Below are 23108 nucleotides of genomic sequence, written 5' to 3'. Positions count from 1 at the left end.
TACTTCCAACCAGAACATCTTCTTGTCTTTCAACAACATCCAAGAGAAAAGGCAAGATGCTGCTGGATAGCGCTCTCTTATGGCAGACACTTTGACTTGTCAAACACCTGCTTTATGTGTGTCAGGGTTTGTTCCCTGTCCTGTCTGATGATTAAATGGACCAGAGGCATCATTAATGTTATTATTTGCACCCGTGCTTCTGCAGCTTTGACAAAGTTTAAATATTTGTTGTCAGCAATGAGGGAAGAAAAGAGTGAAAAAAGATGGCACACAAAGAGGAGCTCATAAAGCTGAATATGTGATCCACACAATCTCCGCTGTTATTGGTGAAGGGAGTCTCTCTCTCACCAGTGGAAGTTTCATAGTGAGCTAATCACAGGTGCAACAGATAACGTTAACGACGGTAAACCAATAAACCATGCAGTTGTTACTTTAATTAAGTACACTTGTGCTCGCCAAAGGTCTCATCGTGTCACTTTCTTTTCTACAATGGACCTCTCACTGTGATATTGCAGAAAGTCAACACAAAACGGTGAGTGTAAGACATGCTCACGAATCACAGCTAGCATTAATGTTATACATTGAAGGGACATATTCTGCTGGCAGCAGGTTGTTTAAATATTAGTAAGTCTATTAATAAGTCTTAGACAGCAATGAAAATTTGCAATTTCTAACAATAACTACAGGAAGTACTGGGAATTGCTTAAAAATGAAAATAGGAAACATATGAACTTATTTAGGACGTGTTAAGATGTTGCAAAATGACTTAGGAATAAGACAACTTACATGGGGATATTTTCAGTAACCTACTTCCACTGACAGGATCAGTTTTGCCCATGTGCAGAACGGATCAGGCTGCCAGTACAGATTGGGCACTGACAGAGCTGCTGTCATGGCAGTAGAATTTTTAGTGTTGTCAACTCAAAGAAGACAGATTGTTAGGGGTGATTTGGTTGGTTCAATTTTGGTGATGATAAAACAATCTCATTAGTAGCAAGTTGTCAAAGTGGGGGCAACACTTTTTAAAAGAGGGGGGGGGGGGGAAGAGTGATTTCATGTAATTTTTGACACCAGTGACAAACCTGCTGTCATCCACACCTTATTGGACATCCATGCTGACTCACTGGCATAGACGCTTGCCCTAGTTCAATAGCCCAGGGGAGTAGTTACATCAGACCCTGTGTATTGATAAAATTGAAAGAGATCAGCGGATTATGTGTGAAATGATGGGTCACTGTTTCAATCTATACATACACACTTCCCCATTCAGATGCTCGCAGGGTAAGCTTATGTCACCACCAGTGCCTCTTGGTGCCTGTCACCATTGCAAATTAAGACATTCTTATCATTTCACAGTCTGCTGGCCATCAAGACAGACACTTATGTAACAATGCAAGTATGTGCTCCTCTAATGTTCATGGTTGTAATAATGAATAAGTGAGGTAATAAAGATCAGAAAGGTTAAAAAACTGAGATCTGAGCAAACCTTGTATTGATGAGACTATGGTGAACTGCACACACTGTTATCTGTCCTGCAGCTAAATCAATCTCATCTAGGTCATTCACTGCCAGCTGACTGCCACTGTGTGTGTGTGTGTGTGTGTGTGTGTGTGTGTGTGTGTGTGTAGAGCATGGACCAGTTGTGATGATGGCTGTCACTGTCCTGAAATGAGATTCTGGGGCCTTTACATACAGCCGGGTGCTGTATGTAAATGAAGGATATGTAGCTACTGATCAAGTTTACTTACCATCAGCAGTGATGTAGCGCTTCACACTCACACTAACCATCATTCACTTGTCTCTGCATCACTGTCATCACGCCTGACATATTCATCCGTCTGCATTTACTATAGTGAGACGTGCAGGTGCTTAAATAGGTTTCTTGGCTCTTTCTATGAAGCATCATATTCACCGAGCAAATGACTCAGGAAGTCATATAATTTAATGCCTTAAATGCATCATGGAAAACTTGACGGTGACATGAAATTCATCCAACTATCGCAGATGATGATCCTCCAAAATCCCTTTGAAAGCAAAAGTCTTAAGATGAGTCAGAACTCAGCAACTGTGCTTGCTTTCTATTGCCAGAACTGGGACTTTAAGGGAAGAGAATGTGTGTGTTTTTCCTTCCTCGAATGGAAGATAGAAAATGAACATTCCAGTCTCAAATATTGAAAGTCTTTTTTTGTGTTTACTGTTGGCTGTATACGGCGCATTGCTAAATTAAGACATGATGTTTATTCTTCTGTTCCATATATTGTTCTTGCCCAACTTGCTCCAGATAAAATTGAATTTTCAAATGGAACATGTATCATCCTTTTACCTGTAAAGGTGGAACATGTTTTGAGTATACAACGAGCATTTCAAAGACATTTTTACAGTGCTGTCAGACTGATGCCCTTGACAAAGTTCTGTGGTGTAAAGCAGACTTACTTGTCATGACTTTTACCACTTGCCAGCCAGGTCTTAACGTGCAATATTAAAAACATGAACTCATAAGTTTCATTTGATGAGCATGTTGAATTAATAGACAATAAAAATGTTCGCTGTCAGACATTCTGCCACAGTTAATACTAAGATATCTGTTGCTTCAGCCTATATGAGCATAAAGGATAATAGTACAAATCAATGAACAGGATGCATGGATTTTTATAGATGATTTTGGCACAGCTTTGCCACCCTGTCTCTTAAAAATTATGCTTTTGTTTTTGTCTTGCATTTTTTCCAATATCCAGCAGGGAGCAACTGAAAAAAGAAGTGTGATTGTATATAAGCTTATGAGAAAATGAACCTACTTCTCACTTGATTTTTACCTCAGTAACAGTTTCCTAATGAGTTTATGTTCTTAATTAACTAAATTCAAGTCATACAGGCTGATCATCCTACTGCATGATGTTCAGTATGTAACTTATGGTCCCATTGTTGTGATGTGAAGCAGGACATTGCTGCTGATGGTAAGTAAAACTAAGAATAAAATACTGCATGGTTACCTTGTGACTGCCAAGTCGATTCCACGGCGCGTGCTGAGTCACATCCAGTCAGTAGTAATGCCTACCCTCCCCAGCTCCACCCTCTCATCCAAATATGGTCTCTTCTGGCTCCAAAAAACCAAGACAGAGGTGGCCAAAATGCCAAACTTGTTCAACGGTAGTCCACAAACTAATGTGTAGTGTCAATTTATACAGTCAGTGGCTGAGTTACTCTGCTGCTACCTGGCTATGTCCTGCACGGAGATTATTCTCGTTCTATTATAAGAGCTGGATACAGTCAATTTTTTTTTCTTCCAATTTTTCCCAGAGGCCACTCTTGGTCTATGCTATTTTGTATGCCAAGAACTGTTTCGTTGTGGTGTGAAAGAGATATCAAGTATTTTTTTTTATTGTACTGAAGTTTAAAATTCTGGTAGCAAGACAATTAAGTCATCCCCATAGGCTGGTGACTGTGACAAACAAGCTGCATATAGCCTGCACGTCCCCTGTGGACTAACTCATACATCTTCTGTTTAACATTTGTTTGTGCAAATCTTGATTGATTTGGGGACAGTGCCACAGCTGGATAGTTAGACAGTCCTGTTGACATGCTGTCAAATTATATTACTTTTTGTCAACAGTTGACTCAGAATTTTGCTATCATCAACTTTAGCTCTCTGGCTCACAGATGAGCCAAAGGCTTCTGTGAGCTGAGTGGACTACAAATATCTCCTGACGTCAAATCGTACCAGGTTGGTCCTGTTTACTTAAGTAGTGACCAGTTTTTCCACTACATATGAACCATACGGGATGGAAATTAATTTTCCAGGTATTAATCAAACGCTTTGGTATTACCATGGATATTCAGTTATGGGTTGTGAATTTTTTTGTTCACTTTGATTGCAAAATGCATTAAAGTGTAAATTAATTAATTTTTTTTTGTCTGGCAAGTACCTGGAATGTGGAAAATGTCCTTCAAGATGTCCATTAAAAGGAGTTAACGAACGACATGGCTGCTTTCATCAAAACGAATTATCTTCAGATCCAACACTTTAAATGTTGGCATTTGCCTACCTTTAATATTACCCAGTAAATCATCAGAAAATGACACGTTAAAAATGTTTCTATTTCACGATGCAGATCCTTTTTTAAATTCTTAGGTTAAAATGCAAACGCACATATCCAGGTTTGTGAATGCTTGATATTTCCAAGTCATGCGTTTAGTCTCATTTAAAGTGCTGATTAAACTGCACTTTTAGGTATTGAGTGACAGCGTACGAGCTTTTACAGTTCAGACCCTCTAAATAACACTTACCTTAAATGTCACGGAGGAGTAAGGAAGTTAACGTTTCTCTCTCACCCCCCCTCCTCCTCTCTCCCCCCTCCCTCCTCTCTCTCTCCCCCCCTCTCTCTCTTTCTCCTCAGTCAGTGGCTCTCTGTGCGCTCAGAAGAGAAGGAGGAAGCGCAGAGAGAGCAGCGCAGCGAACGCCTGTCTTCTCAACTGAAGGACAAGATAAAAACTAAAACCCAAACAAACTACCGAAAGGTAACCATCAGGCGATCGCAACAATTTTGAACTCCTCAGCACACGAGAAACGACATTTGCAACCCAATTAACGCTTTTACGCGCCAGCAACTTGTGTTGGTTAGTTCAAGTAAAAATAAGGACACAGATAGTCTGAGAATGGCAGACTCGGCGGCGGCAAACAGCGATGGGGAGGACGGACCCCGCGAGCCCATGCGGGGCTTCGCGCGCCAGGGAGCCCTCCGTCAGAAGAACGTGCACGAGGTGAAGGACCACAAATTCATCGCGCGCTTCTTCAAGCAGCCCACTTTCTGCAGCCACTGCACCGACTTCATCTGGTGAGCAGCGCACACAGGGATGGACGGAGGGGTTCACAGCAGTTTCAAAATGAATTTATTCCAGTTAGCGGTCACAGAAGAAGATAAATAGAAAGATATTTAAAAAAAAAAAAGAATCATTGATTTAGAAAAACACACTTTTAGTTTTGGCATAAGTTTTTGCACCAAAAGATAAAGACATGCGACAAGTGCAGGTCAGCTGAGGTCACGATTTAATGACAAAAGTAGAGAGAGGAGATCAGGCCTATTGATATAAAAAAGGCGAAATGACTGTAGACACTCTCTTTGACAGCATTACATCATTAAGTTTAAACAGGAATAAAAAAGTGGGAGGGTTGCACTGGTTGTACGGTTTTCTCAAAATAAACATTGATTCTGGACTTATTCATGTACTTGTTGATGCTGTATATGTAAGGCAGGGCAGAAGGCAAGACGGTGAGATATGTGGGCTGCATCAGGAAAAAGGAATGGCTGCAGACCACTATTTGATGGTATTAAGTAGGCAGAGGAACTGAGAGAGGCTGAGGAAAAAAAAATGAAACATGCTCTCCACAAGCGGTGTAAAGCAGTGCATTGCAGCCATAGGGAGTAACCAGAGTGGAAACAGAAAGTGTTTTGCATAGGTCAAACACTGACACCACCTCAGCTTCCCTCCTACTGCTACTCCTCCTCCTCCTCCTCCTCTTCATTTTCTCCTCTTGGTCGCCTGTGCAGACTTGTCACCATGCAGCCCACCAGGGTTTACTAGACAGTAAGAGTGCTCAGGCTATTAAATGACTTTGTGGCTCTGTTGGCCTAATTTGTCCCGTTTATTATTATCTGCTCTGTGCACTATTCCCAAAACAGCCATTATTTAAGTCCTGTGATGGGCTTTTTAATTTGTCAATGGCAAAATGATGTGACCTAGAAGACTGTGTGTATGTGGAAATCAAATGGGATGGTCTCACTGGTTGTAAATACTCCTAAATGGAGGAACGCAGTGCACCCTGCGTAAATGCTTGACCTGTTTAGATTATCTATCTATCTATCTATCTATCTATCTATCTATCTGGGTCAGTAATCATAATGAAAAAGAACAATGAGAGCACAGAGTGATTTCACACCCCTAGAGATTATCTATTTGTAGCCACAATATGAAAATGAGCAGGGCTGTGTGTAAGTTTGTGTGTGTGTGTGTGTGTGTGTGCACGAGCATGCGCACCTGCAGGCATCCCAGATACCACTGACTGGGTGTGGTTGACCATTTGCCCTGGGGCAGCTGCAGCGCTGCCTAACAGACCAGTATGTGTGAGTTCACATGTGAATGTGTTTATGGACCAGGTTGACCTCAGTACTGCACTGGTCGCACAATAATCAAATGTCACAGGTGCCTGGATAATTCATTCCATGTGTGCGTTCAATTTGCACTCGTTTGGATCAAAAGCTTCACCCCTGCGCACAAATGGCAGGCAGCATTTGACTTTTTTCCTTGACACAAATATTCTTGAAGCCAAGAGAGAGGGTTTCAGAACTCCTTTTTCAAGTTCTTTCTTATGCGTGTGTGTGTGCATGCGCGTGTGTGTGAGAGAGAAAGAGAGCGTAGTGAATGTGCATACACAAACACGTCTGTGCCTGTACTGTATGTTCACGCTCTTCTTTGTATGTTCTCTCCACAGGGGTTTTGGAAAGCAGGGATTCCAGTGTCAAGGTACGTGGATGAAACACACGGATACATGCCCACTTTCAGATGGTGCTCTGTTGCTGAATGATTGGGTGCTAATGTTGTTTTCCCGACTTTCTCTCATTATTTACTCTGTTTCTTTCCAACCTAATAATCTCTTTTTTTGTTGTTTGAGTAAGACTCACTCTTCATCTCCCACTATCCCTTTACTCTTCACTCTTCTCCTTTCACTCCCTGCTTCTTTTTTTTTCTACCTCTCTACTTCTGTCTTTGCTTTTTATTCCCCTTTTAATTTCTCCCCTTTATGCATTATAATATCTCTTTTAATCTGTTCTCCTTTCTTCTTCTGTTCCTCTCAAGCAAACACTAAGATTCTGAGCTTTTGTTTCTGAAAAAATATGTCCAACAGTTTGCTGGAAACTTCACTTGTTTCCACAATGAGAGTTTTTTTTGTTTTTTTTTTAAGAAGGCAGGAGGGTTTTTTTTCAGAGATATTATTTTAGTTAATGGGCTTAATGAACACCATTTCCAAAGCTTAAATCTTGACTCAGCATGACAAACCAGTCAACCTCCCTGAGACAAAGAATTGTCATGGAGGTCTTACTCCAGTCTGGGAATAAAAAAACTGCTGAAAAGACATAACCAATGTCCTACATATTAAAATATATGTGCGATGTGTTAGTGTTGGATGTTAGAAAATTATTTTTTGCCTTTAAAGATAATGTGGAGATGAGGTTGTTTGGGTAAATGGAGCTGTGGATTAACTGTATAATATATAAAAAGAGCCATAAAAGATCAGTGGAAAATGTCTCTGTGGGAAAACACAGTGCAACATATCTAAGATTCATAGTGGAGCAGCTTACTGTAGGTGTAGCCTAGACTGAAGTATGGATAGTAGGAAGATGAACAAGGATGTGGAACGAAGTGATTCAGCATGAAACACTCCAGTTGTATAATCAAAAGTCCGTCACTGCAGACATTTTGACTTTTCTTAAAATATGAAACCTGCAGGTGTTCCTAATAACACTGGCTCTGTTCTATTCAGTCAGCACTGACAGTGTGTGACATCAGGCCAGGACCCTGAAACTGAAAAAGAAGCACTGTTCACTTTATTATTTACATCTGTGCTTTTTGTTCTTTGACATGTCAAAATGACTTCTGTGAGAAACTACTTTAAACAATAAGTAAGCAGGAAACTTCCTGTCGCATGCCACAAGTTATTCATCCCGCAACCTTAATGAAGGATGACGTTTTGGATCAGTTCATCGTGGACAACACAGCATTGACTTCCTGCGACAATTAGTTCTTTCTGATTTTGTGATTGTCGCTGGTTTCGTCCTCGCAGAAAAAAACAGCAGTGAAAGATTCAGCATCAGTTTTGTAGGAGTCACCACAGGAAATGACATAAGCTATCAGAGAGACATATCGAGATGACAATAATGTTGTTGTGCCTTACGTTTTTGTGGGGTTTTTCTTTATCAGTTTGCTTGAAGTCTGATTTTTCTACTTGTATTAACAGCCAACTGGATGTGTTCAAGGATTTTCACGTCTCCTAGCAACAGTGGAATATTCAGATGCATCCGTCTATATGCTGTTGGATGGAAGAAGTGCTGTTCAACACAGCAGTGGGTTAGCTGGTAATTAGCCCATGTGTATATGTAATGGGTCAATGGCGTCCTTTATGGAAGCTGTACTGTAGGGGCCCTCGATGCCTCTGGAGTGGAAGAGGTGTGGTTGGAGGTTCTAGGCCACCAGTGCACACATGGAGGAAGAGGGAACCAGATGGATGGATGAAGGAGGAAGAAGGAAGGAGAAATAATTTCACATTTACAATTTCAGATCTCATTTGGTGCCAAAAGTAACTTACATGCTGAATGTGTGGTTGAGTGTGTATTGTATGCTTGTGTGTATGTGTGTGAATGACCTAGCACTCAACAACAGTTTACCTTCTTTCCTCAGGTGTGTGTGTGTGTGTGTGTGTTGTGTGTTTGTGTCCTGAGTGCTTTGTGACCCACTTTGTCCGTCTGAGAAGGGTATCGCTTCCCTAGAGCTTCAGGGAGAAAGGGAATTCCTGGGCAAGGTCACAGACACACACACACACACACACACACACACACACACAGTGTTCAGTGTACTTTAACCCTTGGATTTATATTCAGAGTAGATATTGTAGTGTATGTGTCTTTTTTTTATTTTATATTATTGTGCGAATAATCCAAACAGATTGGTAGTGACATACTGTTTACGGCTTGCATGCTTGTATATCCTTCGATGAAAGTGAAATCATCAGTAAGACCTGACGGGCTGTGCGTACTACAACTCCTCTGTCTGTTGTGAGTGTGTCAGTAGTATCAGTGCCGTGACTGTCTTACATGGCGTTTAGGGCTTGTTTGTACATTCGCTTCCTGAATCAGACATTAGCTCCTAATGTTATATTCCACTGCTCACTGTAAAATGATCTTTTCTACAGGTTTTTGTCTCTGTTTGCTTTTCTTATTCTCTCATACCTGATAATTGCTCTGGACCTTATTGGTGAACCAGAAGAGGACGTTTGTTTTAGCATCTGTTACACTTAGACTGGGCTGACATGAACAATATGAAAAACATGCTGTTGTTGGATTGAGTGGTTGCGGAAGACATGTAGATCAAAAATATTTACAGGTTTAACAAAGATAAGCTTTTCAAGAGAACCATTCTACATTGATATGTGTTCCTCTTGGTCTTCATTCACGTGTGAAAAGCGGAAGTTGGATTTGGCTCTGCTAAATCAATTACTTGCTTTTTTGTTGAGACAAGGTAGATAAACAGTTTCCAATGAAAGGGTGGTGGTTGTGGTGGTGATGATGGATGGGTGGGGTGGGGTGAGGGGACTGGACAGAAGACTCAGCACCTCTAACTGCAGCCTTTACCAAGTTTCATAAAGTAGTAGCAGCTTGTGGTAGATGTGGTGTAGATGGGTTTTCAGACATGATCTGACGTTATTTAGATCCGCTGGCAATGCTGCATATAACTTATATTTTCCTGCCTGAATTTACATTTTAAATGTATTTTAAATTCTGATTACATACAGCTCAATATCTGCAGTTAAGGAAACATGCTATACAGTGAGGAGCTCAAATATAAATTCAAACCTGACATGAAGACTTGAAAAATTGGGGAAAAAAAGTTTGTTATTGCCTGGAAATACAATACAATCTAAAAATGATTTCACAGAAACATACCTGTTCGTCTACTGCACACTTTTCTCTTTCTCTTTGCAAGTGGGAAAACTGTTTACACATGAGGAATAAAAAGAAAGACAAACCTTGAACGGTCTGTTTCAGTGACATGGTTCTACATTTTGAGCAACTCTGTATACAACATTACTGGTCGGAGCAGCTCGCTGCCTCAGTGTTGTTGTACCTGTAAACAATAAACTGTAATGCCTCAGTGGGATTCTGCTCTCAAGTTTTCCATAAACTAGAAAGAGTGTAGGACTCAAAGGGTGGTAGCAGCTTGTATTATGTAATGTGGTGTTTCTAAGAAGTGTGTGTGATTTTTGAGAATATTTCATACTTCTTCGTGTTGGTAAAGTGGGTGTGTGTGTGTGTGTGTGTGTGTGCGCGCGCACACACGTGCTTCATGTTCCATTTGATGAGCTGGTGAGCACTTATTTCCTTAATGGCTGCTTGTGCAGAACTGTGTGTGCTCTAATGCTTCCACGTGATTGGTTTTGTGTGTGTGTGTGTGTTTATGCACATGTTCCTAAACGAGTGTGTTAATAATGAGTTGGGTTACAATGTGTAACAGGCTGTTGAGTGTCCTCAACTGTCTCCACACAGACTTAATGGACAAATTATCCCTTTCGAGAACTTGATTGGGGGGGGTGAGTGGCAGGAAGTGCGAGAAACAGGGCAAATAAAAAGGGAAAGAGGGAGAAACGGATGGAAAAATTGAGATCACGAAAAGACAAAATGAAGGGTGCTGAGATGAGAGATGAGAAGGGTATGAGGGAGAGGCAAAGGAAGATAGAAAGAAAAAGTGGGGGTGGAATTCATAGGGAAAGACAAAAGGGGAAGAAAGTGAGTGGGAAGGGCGTAGGAAGGAGAGGAGGATTACATCTGATCTTCTTGAAAGTTCCAATGAGCGTAGCTCATAGCAAGTGCAATCAAATGCATAAAGATGAAAGACAGGATACATGTCCTTCGAGAACGATAACAAAAACATTTTCTCTATGGTCTTGTATTGCCGCATGACGTAATGAAACACAGTGTATAGAGAGCATGATGCAGCATATACCAACAGAATGTATCAGTAGAACTGATGAAGGGAGAAGTTTAGGAAGACTAAATTATGGCTGAAACAGAAGACATGCACACTTTCTAGGTTCTCCATAATTTATACAATTCAGCATCCTCTTCACCATCCTAAGCATAATCCCCTTAGTGTGCATATATGAAGGCTTGTTGTGCACACTGTAACATGCTGTGCTGTTGATGTTATCAAGACAGAAATGAATTTGATCACGTTCTCAATCATGAGGGCTGCACAAGTTTTATGTTCCTGCAGACAGAGGACAATCACATATATTAAAAAAAATGGAAAAGATGAAACAAGGCAGATGGTTGAAAATGAATGAGAAAGGTGTGCTGGAATGACACTTGAGCAAAGAGGTGGTGGGTGAGAAAATGGACATGGAAGAAGAGGTAGAAAAGAGGCGAGAGAGTGGAAGAAGGAGAGATAAAATGGCGTAGGCACAGGGTGTAGATTGCACCTAAAAGAAGCCCATAAAGGTGTTGTTTGCTGCAGCTATTAGCGCTCTTCGAAAGGAAAAATGTATGTATTTATAAAAGGCACTATTCAAGCTTTCCTTTGACTGATGACGTCTTTTGCGTTCAGGTTTAATCTGTGTCTCTTACTTTCAGCAGCAACCGTCAAGCTGCTGTTGGGCACCATGCCCATAGTTCATCTGGAATCGCATAACATGTTTTCTGCCTTTTCATGAGCACATCCAGGTTCAAACGAGTTAGTGAACGTTTGCAAACATCTGTGTCTGTTGGCGGTGCCGAACGCAGCTCAGGTGCTTCTGCAACTCCAACCTGTGTGGGCGGGAGGTCTCCGGATCCAAAACCTGCCTCCTACACACACACATGCACGTGTGCATGCGTGCACACACACACATACTAGATTACACAAATGCATGCATGAAAACAAAACGGGTATCCATGCATGAACACATGAAACGCAGAGAAACACACACACACACACACACACACACAGATCTGGTGATGAGGTGTGTCGTTGAGATCCTGAAGCCAAGGGAAATGGATAAAAACATATCTGGCTCTATGAACCACGTCTTTTGTTTTTCCATCTCCTTTGTGCTCTTTGTTTTCCCCGATTATTTTGACCTACTGCTTTCTCCTCTGTGTCTCACTCTCTCTTTATTTTCAGTTTTTATCTCCCGCTCACCTTCTTTCTCCTCTTTCCCCTTTTTTCCTCCAGCTTTCTGCTTTTTACCTCTGCCCATTATATGTTTTTTGTTATGTTTTTTTTTTGTCTTTTTCTGTGTTCATCTTAGTTCCCATGTCTCCTCATTCCTCCAACTCCCCACTTCTCCCTCCATCTCACTCTCTATCTCCCCCCTCTTTCTCTCTAGTGGCTGTGTGTTGGGAGCTGTGGGCTTTGATGCTTTTATAAATAGCCCAAGTGTTCCACTGAGAGTACCACCAAATGGGATGGATGGATGGATAGATAGATAGATGGATGGATGGATGGGGGAGTGGAGAGGGGGATGGAAGATGAGGGAGGGCTGAGTGTGTAGGTGTGAAGGGAGAACATTGAAAAGGAAAGGATTAAAAAGCTACAGAGGCAGTCAGAGGTTTTTATTGAGATAACAGAAAGAATTGATTGGGGAATAAAGAAACTGTGAGGTTCTTAGTCCAGTGGCCCTCAGAAACGCCTGCAGGTCCAGAGGCAGATTTAAATTATTTTAAATCATGAAAAAGTAAGGACATAATTTTTATGTGAAATAAATGCATGCTAATGCATCAGAGATCTGCAGGGAGGTCATGTTCTCGGTCTGGTTTGTTGGGTTGTTTGTCAGCAGGATTATGGGAAATCTGTAAGCCCAGTTTCCAACAAACTTAGGGGTGTAGCATGGGCCATGAAAGAACCTGGAACTGGAGGACAGATTCACTAATTATTTTTCACTTTGGCAGAATGATACAGGATTCTATTGTGAGTGCAAGCAAGCCAGATAGTGACTGAGGAAACGGAGTGGCGTTAGTGACAGCAAGGCAGCAAGTCACTGAAACAGTAACAATGACATTGTTTTCTTATTGTTTCATGGTGGTGATGTTCTAAAGCACAAATAAAGACGCCCACACCTCCAGGAAGGTGCCAAATTGCTGGATTTTGTGTGAATTCAGTTGAAGGGCAATTCAAACAGAGCAGAGGAGGGACAGTAATGTATCCCGGTCGCTATGTTTGTAGCTTGTAGTTCACCCTCACAGCCTGTGCACTGTTCTTGGCCATTTACCTCTGCCCAAAGGCTAATGTCCAGTATTACATCAATAATAAGAAGAAGACATTTTGTTTTAACAAAATTGACATTTTGGAAGTTCACCTTCAATAAATAAATAATTAAAAACGATTTCTATTCAAATGACCCAAATTCACACACATTCAGTTTCTTGAAGAAAGATAATAATTTGGCAGGAGGTCAGCAAAGTAGTTACTAGATGTTTGAGTTTCTGTCGTACTTTGGTGGTCCCTCTGAGTAATCTGTAATATAGTCATGTCACCTTGTGTTAAACTCTCATTTTCACTGTCAGTTTCTTTTCACTTGGTCATAGATAAAACCCGTAGTGACAACATAGTCTTAGATTATCTATTTTTACACTGTAAATGATTTAAGTTCTTTTTTTTTTTTATAAAATGAAGAAGTGGCAAAAATGAAGAAGTGGCTTGCTGCACAGCACAAACGCTCTGCTCTGCACCAGCTTACTCGTAGATGTTTGTTGAAGCTTCTTCTTAGAGAACGACAGAGCCCTGTGGTACCCACTTGCTTTACTAGGTGTGCTTGTTGACAAGGAGAACTCTCCATAGATGTGAAACTCTTTTGTGCAGCTGAACGTGCCACAGAGTTCCATTAGCGGGGCTTTTTTTTAAATTTATTTATTTGACAGTTTCAATTGTGATGTGAACTTGCTGTTGGTGTTGCTCTTGAGGCTTCTCCACCATTACAAAAGTGATGAGGCCAAACACGTCTATAGCCATGTTACCGGTTTTGTTTCATTATACTGATGCACTGTGGCAGGCCTGGAATTTAGTTTTACTTAAATAGAGAAGCCCATTTCTAAACAGCTTAATGCCTTTTTAATAAACTGTGTAACTGTGAGGAAAAAAAGAAGATCACATAAATAATGTAATTGTAATTCATATTTAGGAGTCACATAACTGAAGCATCAGTCCGAGCACTGAAGTGTACTGTTGTTGACATATTAGAATTTATATGAAAGGGGCTGCAGCCACACTAACAAACACATGTACATGTACAAGAATCAGAAAAGAAGATGCAGTGGGAATGGATTAGATAAAAGACAGAGTTGGACAGATTGATCACTAATACAGACTGAAATGTGTGCATGTGTACTTATTTCTGGCTTAACATTCAAACTGATATGAGTGAACTCAGACAAAGGATTCTTTCTCATCAGCTAACAACTACGTCCAAGAGTCGCTGTGCCGTTACCATAGAGGGTTTGTGATGTGTATGTGCAACTCTCACCAGAGATAAGAAGGAAGTGATGTGGTTCATTTGTTAGTTACTTCCTCCGCTCCATCATCATCAGCACCAGAGAAAAACAATGCGTCGAATACAGACTGTTATTGATTGAGGTGATATGAGTATATATGATCTAGTTTATATCATATCTATATGCGTGTGAGACAGACATGTTGTTTATTTCATAAATTAAAATTTTGGAGTTGTTCTCCACAGAGAAATAGTCAATAACATTAATCACACTAATGACATTAGTAACACTTAAGGAATAACATTCTAAATTAAAAACATAGTCTTTAGCTGGTGACAGAAGTCGCTGATAAGTGAGTCATCTTGCTTGCTTCTCATGTCTGATGAGAGTTGCACATGCACAGTAGTGATTGGGCAGGATGTACGGATTGGTTTGCATTTTTATTTGTTGCACCACAGCAGCCGATGGGCACATAATTGCCGGACGGGCATCAAGGCTGGTGAAATGCCGGCCCTGCACGGTGCTGCTTTGAGCTAAACATCGGCATGCTAACATGCTGTAATGTTCACTACATTCACTATCTTGGTTTATAATGTTAATATAATATTATGTGAGTTCTTTGTTTGTCTCATGAGTATTGTCAGTGAAGCAGTGAGCAGTTTGTCAAGGACATTATTTAAAGCATTTTCACATTATATAACACTATTGTGCCGTCTTTCATGCCACTGCAGTGCATATAACAACTCTGATAGTGAGCCTCAGTTGGCTTATTGATAGGGCCAAAAATATTGCAGCATTATAGTGTATTGATTTTTCCTACATTCCCCTGGTGCTTTTCAGACACAACAAACTTGCATCTTTAACAGCCTGTGCTCATGGCACGCAACAACAACATAATATGAATCATATGTTTTTGGTGGAAGGCTCACTCTGATCAGTACTAGTGGAGGAGATGTTGCTCTGTAGGTTTTATTGAAATGTACTTTGAATGTTGTACTGCTGCACCCATCTGAACCTCCAGACTAGAGCAGAGGCTGATTGTATGCAGCGTAAGAGAAATGTGACGCAAGATGCACCACAATTTGCAAAGACGAATTGAAGAAGTGGACTTAATAGTCAAATTTAAGGTCACAACAAATTTAATTTATTTATGTGAAATCATGCAAAGCAGCCAGACAAAATAACTGTGACTCAAAGTTCAACAAACAAATTAATTAACAAATACAGTAGAGTGGGAGGTAATGAACAAATAAGAAGATATGTGGCAACAGGATTAACCACACTGGTCTTTTTGTTTAAATTTCTAGCTCATTTTCAGTTTTAAATAAAAACACATGGAAACTGAGACTGTACTATGGCTTTGTTTGCAGTAATAGTTTTTCTGACAGTCATTCTACAGTAACACCCAGTGTGTTTCCTCCCATAACTGCTTCCTCTTCTCAGTTTAATGTGGAGGGTGTTAAAGAGCTGTCGTGTGTGTATCTGTCAGTGTGAGAGCATGTTTGAGAGTGGGTCTAATGTGAGAGACTGTGCATATGTGTGTATGCCTTGTACAGTATACTACAACAGAAAAGTGAGTGAGACTGAAGGAGCTGATGTTAAAACAGCAATTCTCTCTGTTTCTGTTTATCACGATCACTGGTGGCTACCTGATGTGTCTGTGTGTGTGTATCTGTCATTCCACAGGTGTGTGTGTGTGTGTGAGACAAAGTCTAATTTTACTTGTCATTGAGGGCCAGCTCCTTGTGCTCTGATCTACTTTCACACATCTGAAGGCTGATCAGTGAGAGTGTGTTTGTTTGTGTGTGTGTGTGCTTGTACTCATTTTCAGTTACAGATTGACAGACTATCTCCTTCAGGGCTTAGTTGTCCTTGCTGCTGACATTTGCGGCAATAGTAAACCCGTTGCCAGGGTGACACCTTGGAGACATATCGGGACGGATCAGACAGCCAATGTGGGTCAAGCTTGTTTGACATCATAGCACACACACACACACACACACACACACACACACACACAAAATAAATAGTGGATGCCAGCTTTGGTAGAGTCTACAGCCATTCCTGTGGCTTTGTGAGGCTGCACTTAGGCACAGCAGTGTTTTGAGCTAAATGCTAACAATGACAAAGCTAACATTATGATGTTTAAAAGAATAATGTTCATTATTTTCATGTTGTTTTCATGCTAATTGACTAAAATTAGCAAGCTTAGCTGAGGTTGACTGGAATGTCTTTAGTTTTGCACAAACTTTGACTTAATAATGGCACCATATAGACAGTGAATTCATCCTGAGATGATGAATGTTCACCAAAAACACAGCTTCGATAATGGCGACACCGACCCACTGACACGGACTGACACTGCCATCACTTGAGTCATACTGCTAGCATGACTCTCTATGGTTTCTTTTAACTTTGAGGGTGATCTCTCTTTGATTGCAAATAGTTTCAGTTGCCTAAACCTAACCATTCCATTACACAAGAGTCATTTTACGAGTTATTTTGAAAGACATTTACAATAGATCTATTTAGTCACTTGGACAATCAGCTTTCGACTGCTTTTGACCACTTACTGTAAGCAACAGTCTCCTGCTTTACAGTTTACCCCTGTCAGAAAGAGGTAACAACTCTTCAGAATTCCAAAAACAATGGTACGACAAAATGTCTGCTCAATAAACCAATGTCTGGTTGGCTGTTGACATTTTTGCACAGTCGTACCAGATGAAAAAGTGCTAACTCACTGTGAATCTGTGTCGGTACCAGAGAGTACCATCGTCTACTTAACTCTGTCAATATCTGCCACCCTGCAGCACAGAGGGGAAATGGTTCATTCTGCCTGTGGCTGCCACCAGCCACTCTGACCAGTAACCAGGCATCATTAAAGCCTCTATGAGCAGGATCTAAAAGTTTCTGACTTGGTGACTCCTGGTGGTAGCATTGGTGGCAGCAGCTTAGCGTAGGCTGTGGGGCTTTTGGTTCACTGAGTAAAGTTAACATGTTTTATTATTTCTTTATATACTATGGAGGGTGTACCGATTGTTCATCCCAACCAAGACACATTCTTGTCCTTTTATTGCACTAGTCAATAAAAGTCAGTCTGGATAAAGATCGTGCTCTTTTAGGGTGAGCCTTCTCTGGTCCTGTTGTTTAGCTAATGTCAAAAAGTGGCATTAATATTTACAGAATGACAAAATGACAAGCTATACACACAAAAATATTCCTATAATTATTCAATGTGTGTATATGTCTGTGCGCATTTCATATGGAAGGCTAGAATGTGATTGGGTGTTTTTGGACAACAGGTCTGGAAAAAAAGCTTTCACCTAATCTAACTAGTGTTTTATTTTCACTTCTTCTATCACGTGGCCTTGCATTGTTTCATTTAGCGCCTTCCACCGAGCTAGGACAATGGCTGCGGTGTAACACAGATATTGTTGTGGCATGACTCGACGTGTTTGTTCCTCATGTGTTTCTAGTTCTTCAAGAAAAACTCATGTGACCAGGGTTTTGTTGGATAGATGTTGCACCATTATCCAAACAAAGGGGAAAGTCCTGCAGCAACTGCAGAGACACCTGGATATTAATTTTATGTTTCATGGGATGCTTTAAAACAATGTACACTGATGCGTATATATTTATTGTTATTTTGTCCTGTGCAGTCTAAAAAAACTGAACTGAATAACAGTGAAACATGAATTAAACAACAAATTACAAATTAAATTAATAACAAATTAAAAAGCATGTTAGATGAGGTGTTTGTAAATCTAGTGTAGTCTGAATAAAGAAGCCAAAACTAAACTCTAACTGTTCCACCCACATTACTCACCCCATAATAACTTCATGTGCCCTCTGAGCTTGTCCTTTTTTCCGTGTTCACTTTCCCACCACTTGTCTCCTATGTGATCACTGTCACAGGACTTTTGCACTGCTCCGAATCTGCCGTTTGTAATGTAGGTGATCTCTGAATTGAACCTGATCAGTTGCAATTTGACTCGATGACGAGATGAGCTAAATGTCCAAAACGTGAATCACGGTGTGTAGGTGTTAGGGCCCACCTGGATTACTAACTGCTGGAGGAGAGATGCTGCTGTTGTGGGTTTAAAAATGTGCTCTGATATAATTTCTAGGACAAAAGGTTGTTCAGTTTCTTCATGGACAGAATTTCACAGACTGAATGCTGATATTGAATCTGAAAAGTTTCAAGTAAAGTCCATACAAGATTGCAGATGTGCTGCTCTGTCTTTACTTCGGCATTTGTGGCGAATCTGTTTTTTGTTACATGACATCCATGAAACTTAAATGTAGCACAGGAAGCAACAGTTTTCAAAAGTTTGACAAAAGACCTTTTTTTTTAGAGAAAGTTTTTGTGATAGATTGTGATAATGTCTTGTTTATGGTATCTTTGTATGTTATGGCATGTGTGTTTCCAGACATAACACAGTGGTTCTGTTCAGTAAGGACTCACTCCAAGTCGGGCTCTTCTGTCCGAGGTGTGTGTGCACTTCTTACAGCAGTGGCTAACTGTAAATAGTGGTAAATGCAGTTCTTAGAGTTGCTCCATTTCTCTGCGTGTGTGTAAGTTGGAGACCAGCTAACTATGTCACTGTTGCTCCTGAGATACTTTAACCCGTTCGTCTATGGATGGTAACCTAGCAACAGGGACACGAGTCGACAGGAGTGCAGTGATCCCAGACCTCTTTTTCTGTCTCTCCCTCCATCTGCATGTCTCTGTCTTTATTTGACTTTGTGCCTTTGTGTCACTCTCCCTTCACATCTCTTGCTTTTTCTCTCTCATCTGTCATCTGTCCCTTCCTCCTCTCTCTCTCTCTCTCTCTCTCTCTCTCTTTCTGACTCTAGCAGTCTGTCTCTCCTCCTCATTAATTCCCCTTTATTCTATCCTGTCCATCTCTTTGCCACCTTCCGAATATAATAACGTTGAATTTAGGCGAGTGCATTGTTTAAATATCACCCACCTACTGCACCGTCGATTTGATAAGGTTGTTATCTTTCATTTTTCTTCATAGATGAACCACTATGACCATAATGCTGTTTTACCCGTTACGCCATGAAAGCTCTTTTAAAGAGATGAGGCAGAAGGACAGACAGAACAAGAAGAAACAAGACTATAGTTGTTTTGTTTGCTTGTCTTATTTATTTATTTATTTATTTTTGTTAAAATATGTAAAGAGGATACAGGAAACAAGACAACACTGGTCTGTTGCCAAGCACAGGGCAAGTTTGTATCCTTGCCCTCAGGCACACACACACACACACACACAGCCTCCCATTCGTTATTTAGCCCAGGAGTTAGAATCGTTACTGTGTGTTTAGGAATGTTTCTAATGCTGTTATTTATTTAGCTGTAGGTTATCATGTACTACACCAAGGCAGTGCAATACTGTGTGACCTGTTCTGTACCTTTTATTAAAAAAAGGTGAAGAGTAACATGTGAAATGTGGCTAAACTCAATGTGAACAAAGTTTTTTTTTTTTGTTCCACATGCTTCACAAGGCAGAAAACTGCCACTCATTTCACAGTGTATCTATGCACTGATGTGACGTTTGTTCTTTTATGTTTGTATCCTTTGCATTGCAAGTGTTCTCATTACAGAGCAAATAGGTAATTTCTTGAAAATTACTTAAACGCAGTCCCGACGAGTAAAAGATGATGCAGGTTGTCCACTACTCTTGCTCATCAAAACTGTGGTTTGTCAGGTAGTGATGAAATGTGATCAACAGGCTTCATGCACACAGGCAGGAATTTTATCATGGCAGTCAGCACGAGGTAAATATGGAAAACATATAAATGCGTATCACAGAGATTAAATGTTGTGACTTCACAAACTGATTTTTTTATTGACAATAAACAAAAATCACTCTTTCACTCACCTTAACCAAAGTGAATCCCATAGATTCAAAGTCATGACTATTCACAAACTTAAATTAAACAAACATGGTGCAGGCACGAAAACTAGTTATGCTGAGAGTCCTGAAAAAAAATGTACGGTTGACAGTTTGATGAACTGCTGTGATGTTATGCTGAAATACCACCGACTTTCACAAAGTGGGCTATTGTTTGCATCAGCATTGTGTTATAGCGTTGGTGACAGATTGTAGCACTAAACCACAGTGGGCTGTTGATTACTGGTATGTGGAGAGTACCAATGAGCAGGTCCTCCATGTTTTGGTTTCTCCTTCAAACCCTCCAATCAGTGCCATCAACAACTCAGACCACAGGCTCAAAATGACTCTAGAATCGAATGCACTCTTCTCTGACACAGGAAACACTGACTTTCTACACATTGTGTCCAAATCAGACTGTGCCAACATTTATTTTTTTATTACCATGATGTTACCATCTTTACAACTTGTGTTTAGTTCACTGTTTGATATCCAAACCCGATACTATCATCTGCAGCTCTTCACTCTCACCCCTCTGTCCCCCCACACACTCTCTCTCCCTCCTCCTCGTCACAGTGCACTTCTTTCTCCCTCTCTGAAATTATGAGTAAGTGAGCGGATTAGATAAAAACACACATGTTGAGGATGACGACTATGCTCCACCAAATTAAACGCAGAGAACACTCATATATAACTTATGCACTCAAGCTTTCTATTTCTCAAACTTTTCCTTTCCCTCAGTAATTTTTCTTGCTGTCTGGACCAAAACAGCAGGTATTGTTTGCGGGGGAGTTAAGGGAGAAAGAGAGAGAAAGTGGCAGTGAAGGGTGGAGGGAGTGAGGGAGGAGGGCAGGAGAAAAGCTGATGTATAGTACAGGAGATTACAGGGTTTTGTGTGTGTGTGTGTGGGTGTGGGTGTGGGTGTGTGTTTTGGATGGACATATTCAATAGTTGCCTGTTCAGGTCATGCTGTGGAGGTACTTCTGCTGTGAGAACCAAGTGCCCTCCACAGACACACACACACATGCACATACACACACGCACGCTCACAGGCACACACACAGATGGATGGAGATATAGAGAGAGAAAGAGAAAGTGAAGACACTGAAGATTAACAATGCAAATATCTTTTTTTTCTCTCACACTGTTTTTCAGCCATCCTCGTTTCTCTTCTAAATGTTAAGCTCTCCTTATAACCAGGACCAGATGTTGAAAACTTGGCATCTGAGACGCTAACTCTATTAGTCAGAAGATCTGCAGTAATTTTAATGATCAATTAATTTCTTATAGGTAATTGTGAATCCAAATGCTTTTGCTGTGTGTCCCTTTTATATCACAAGATTATTTATCTTTGGATTTTTGACTGTTGGTTGTACAAAGCAAGAAATTTTACGACATCATCTTGGCCCCCTGGGAAATGGTGACAACCATTTTTTTGTTTATAGACAAAGCTATTCATCAAACACATAATGAACACATTAATCAATACTGAAAATTATTGTTATTTGCAGCCCTATTGACATAATGTCAGGATGGATTCAGAGCTTTAAATCATAATTTACTGTTATTTATTTATTTTATTTATTATTTTAGCCATCCTGTTAGCATAGCTCCATGGTTGTTATTTTTAATCTGGCAGTTGGTGCTTTGGTGCAGACTGAAATATCTCACAAACTTTTGGATGGTTTGTTATAATATTTTATATAAATGTTCACTTTGATGATCCCTTAACCTTTCATTGAGTATCATCATCACAATTTTAATTTGTCCAAATATTATATGTTATTCCCATCAGTCTCAGTTGTGTTGTAATTTGTAAATGGTAGCATGTGAGCACGCGTTAAACATTACACCTGCTAAACAAAAACATGCTAACACGGCTGTAGACTCTTACTCCCTTTTTACAACTTTATGACTTTTAAAAAGGAAACAATTAATTGGTCAATTGAAAAAATAATCATCATCATCATTATTTGCAGCAAAAGTGGCATTGAATGTCTGAAACGATCCATGTGCTTTAAAAAAAAAACATTTTTCTTGCCCGGCTGCTTGTGTTTGAACATTTAAGATTTTAAAAATCGATGGTTCGAATGTTAGAAGTTTGATTCCACCAGCACATTTTCAAGAAGCTGATACAGAGTTACAATCCCAACAAGTTCCATCAAGGTGCCCTTAAGCAAGGCACCAGACACCGACACTGCAGTGGAGCAGACAGCACACGACAGCTCCCAGCTATGGAAGTTTGCAGCAATATGAGTGTGAAGGAAGGCATTAGTGCAATAAAATTAAGCATGAGAGAATATAGTAGAGTCAAACAGTGATAAAGAGGAGAAATGGAATTGAAAGTGACAGAATGATAAACAGATGAATGAATCAGACAGAGAGAGTGGGATAGAGGGAAGAAGTCAAAGAGACAGACAGACTGACGGACAGAAACTGAGAGAAGGAGATGGAGTGAATGGAAGACGGTGAAAGGGATGCGGTGAATGGGAGAGAGAGGGTTTGAATGAGAGAGAGGATGGAAGGGTGGAGGTGTAAGCTGGACCACGTAAAATCGTCTTGTGCCAGAATTCTTTCACAGGCCTGGCACAGAGCTGAAACTGAAATCGAACGGAGCATGAAGCCAGCCAGACTGTAGTGTCTCCTGTTTTTTTCTAATTGAATCTAAGAGAGTACACTATTGAAAGGGATAAAACACTACTGATAGGTGGCAGATGAACAGGTCTGTGTAACGCTGTTTGGAGGAACTGTATCTTCTTGTTACAAGTATGCTGATACTTTAAGCAGTAGTTACATGTACGTTAGCTAGGATAGCTGGCTGCTGGGACAGCAGACACTCAGTTTAACCATTGTATTCACTGTGTGACCAATGTGTAAAACAGATTAATAATATCTCAGTGTTGGGTTAGGGTTAGCGTATGTTGTTTGGTGTAAGGCCAGTTAAATAGGGCAACCGCCCCAATTCAGCACCGTGGAC

General features: G+C 40.4%; 1 protein-coding gene across 3 annotated transcripts in view; it reads left to right on the top strand.

Annotated features, from left to right (window-relative positions):
- Positions 1–409: 409 nt before the first annotated feature.
- prkcbb (protein kinase C, beta b) overlaps positions 410–23108 on the top strand; it is a 90596-nt gene continuing 67897 nt past the window's right edge. For 2 of the 3 annotated variants that reach the window (XM_046414537.1, XM_046414535.1), the window contains exons 1-3: positions 410–532; positions 4395–4832; positions 6488–6519. In XM_046414537.1, the coding sequence (XP_046270493.1) occupies positions 4654–4832; positions 6488–6519 (211 nt within the window). In that variant the 5' untranslated portion in view covers positions 410–532; positions 4395–4653. The remainder of the gene's footprint in view (positions 533–4394; positions 4833–6487; positions 6520–23108) is intronic. The other variant, XM_046414536.1, reaches the window with a different exon arrangement.

Source organism: Scatophagus argus, chromosome 16, assembly GCF_020382885.2.
Source record: "Scatophagus argus isolate fScaArg1 chromosome 16, fScaArg1.pri, whole genome shotgun sequence".
Classification (NCBI taxonomy): domain Eukaryota; kingdom Metazoa; phylum Chordata; class Actinopteri; family Scatophagidae; genus Scatophagus; species Scatophagus argus.
This window is presented reverse-complemented; position numbering and strand designations above follow the sequence as displayed.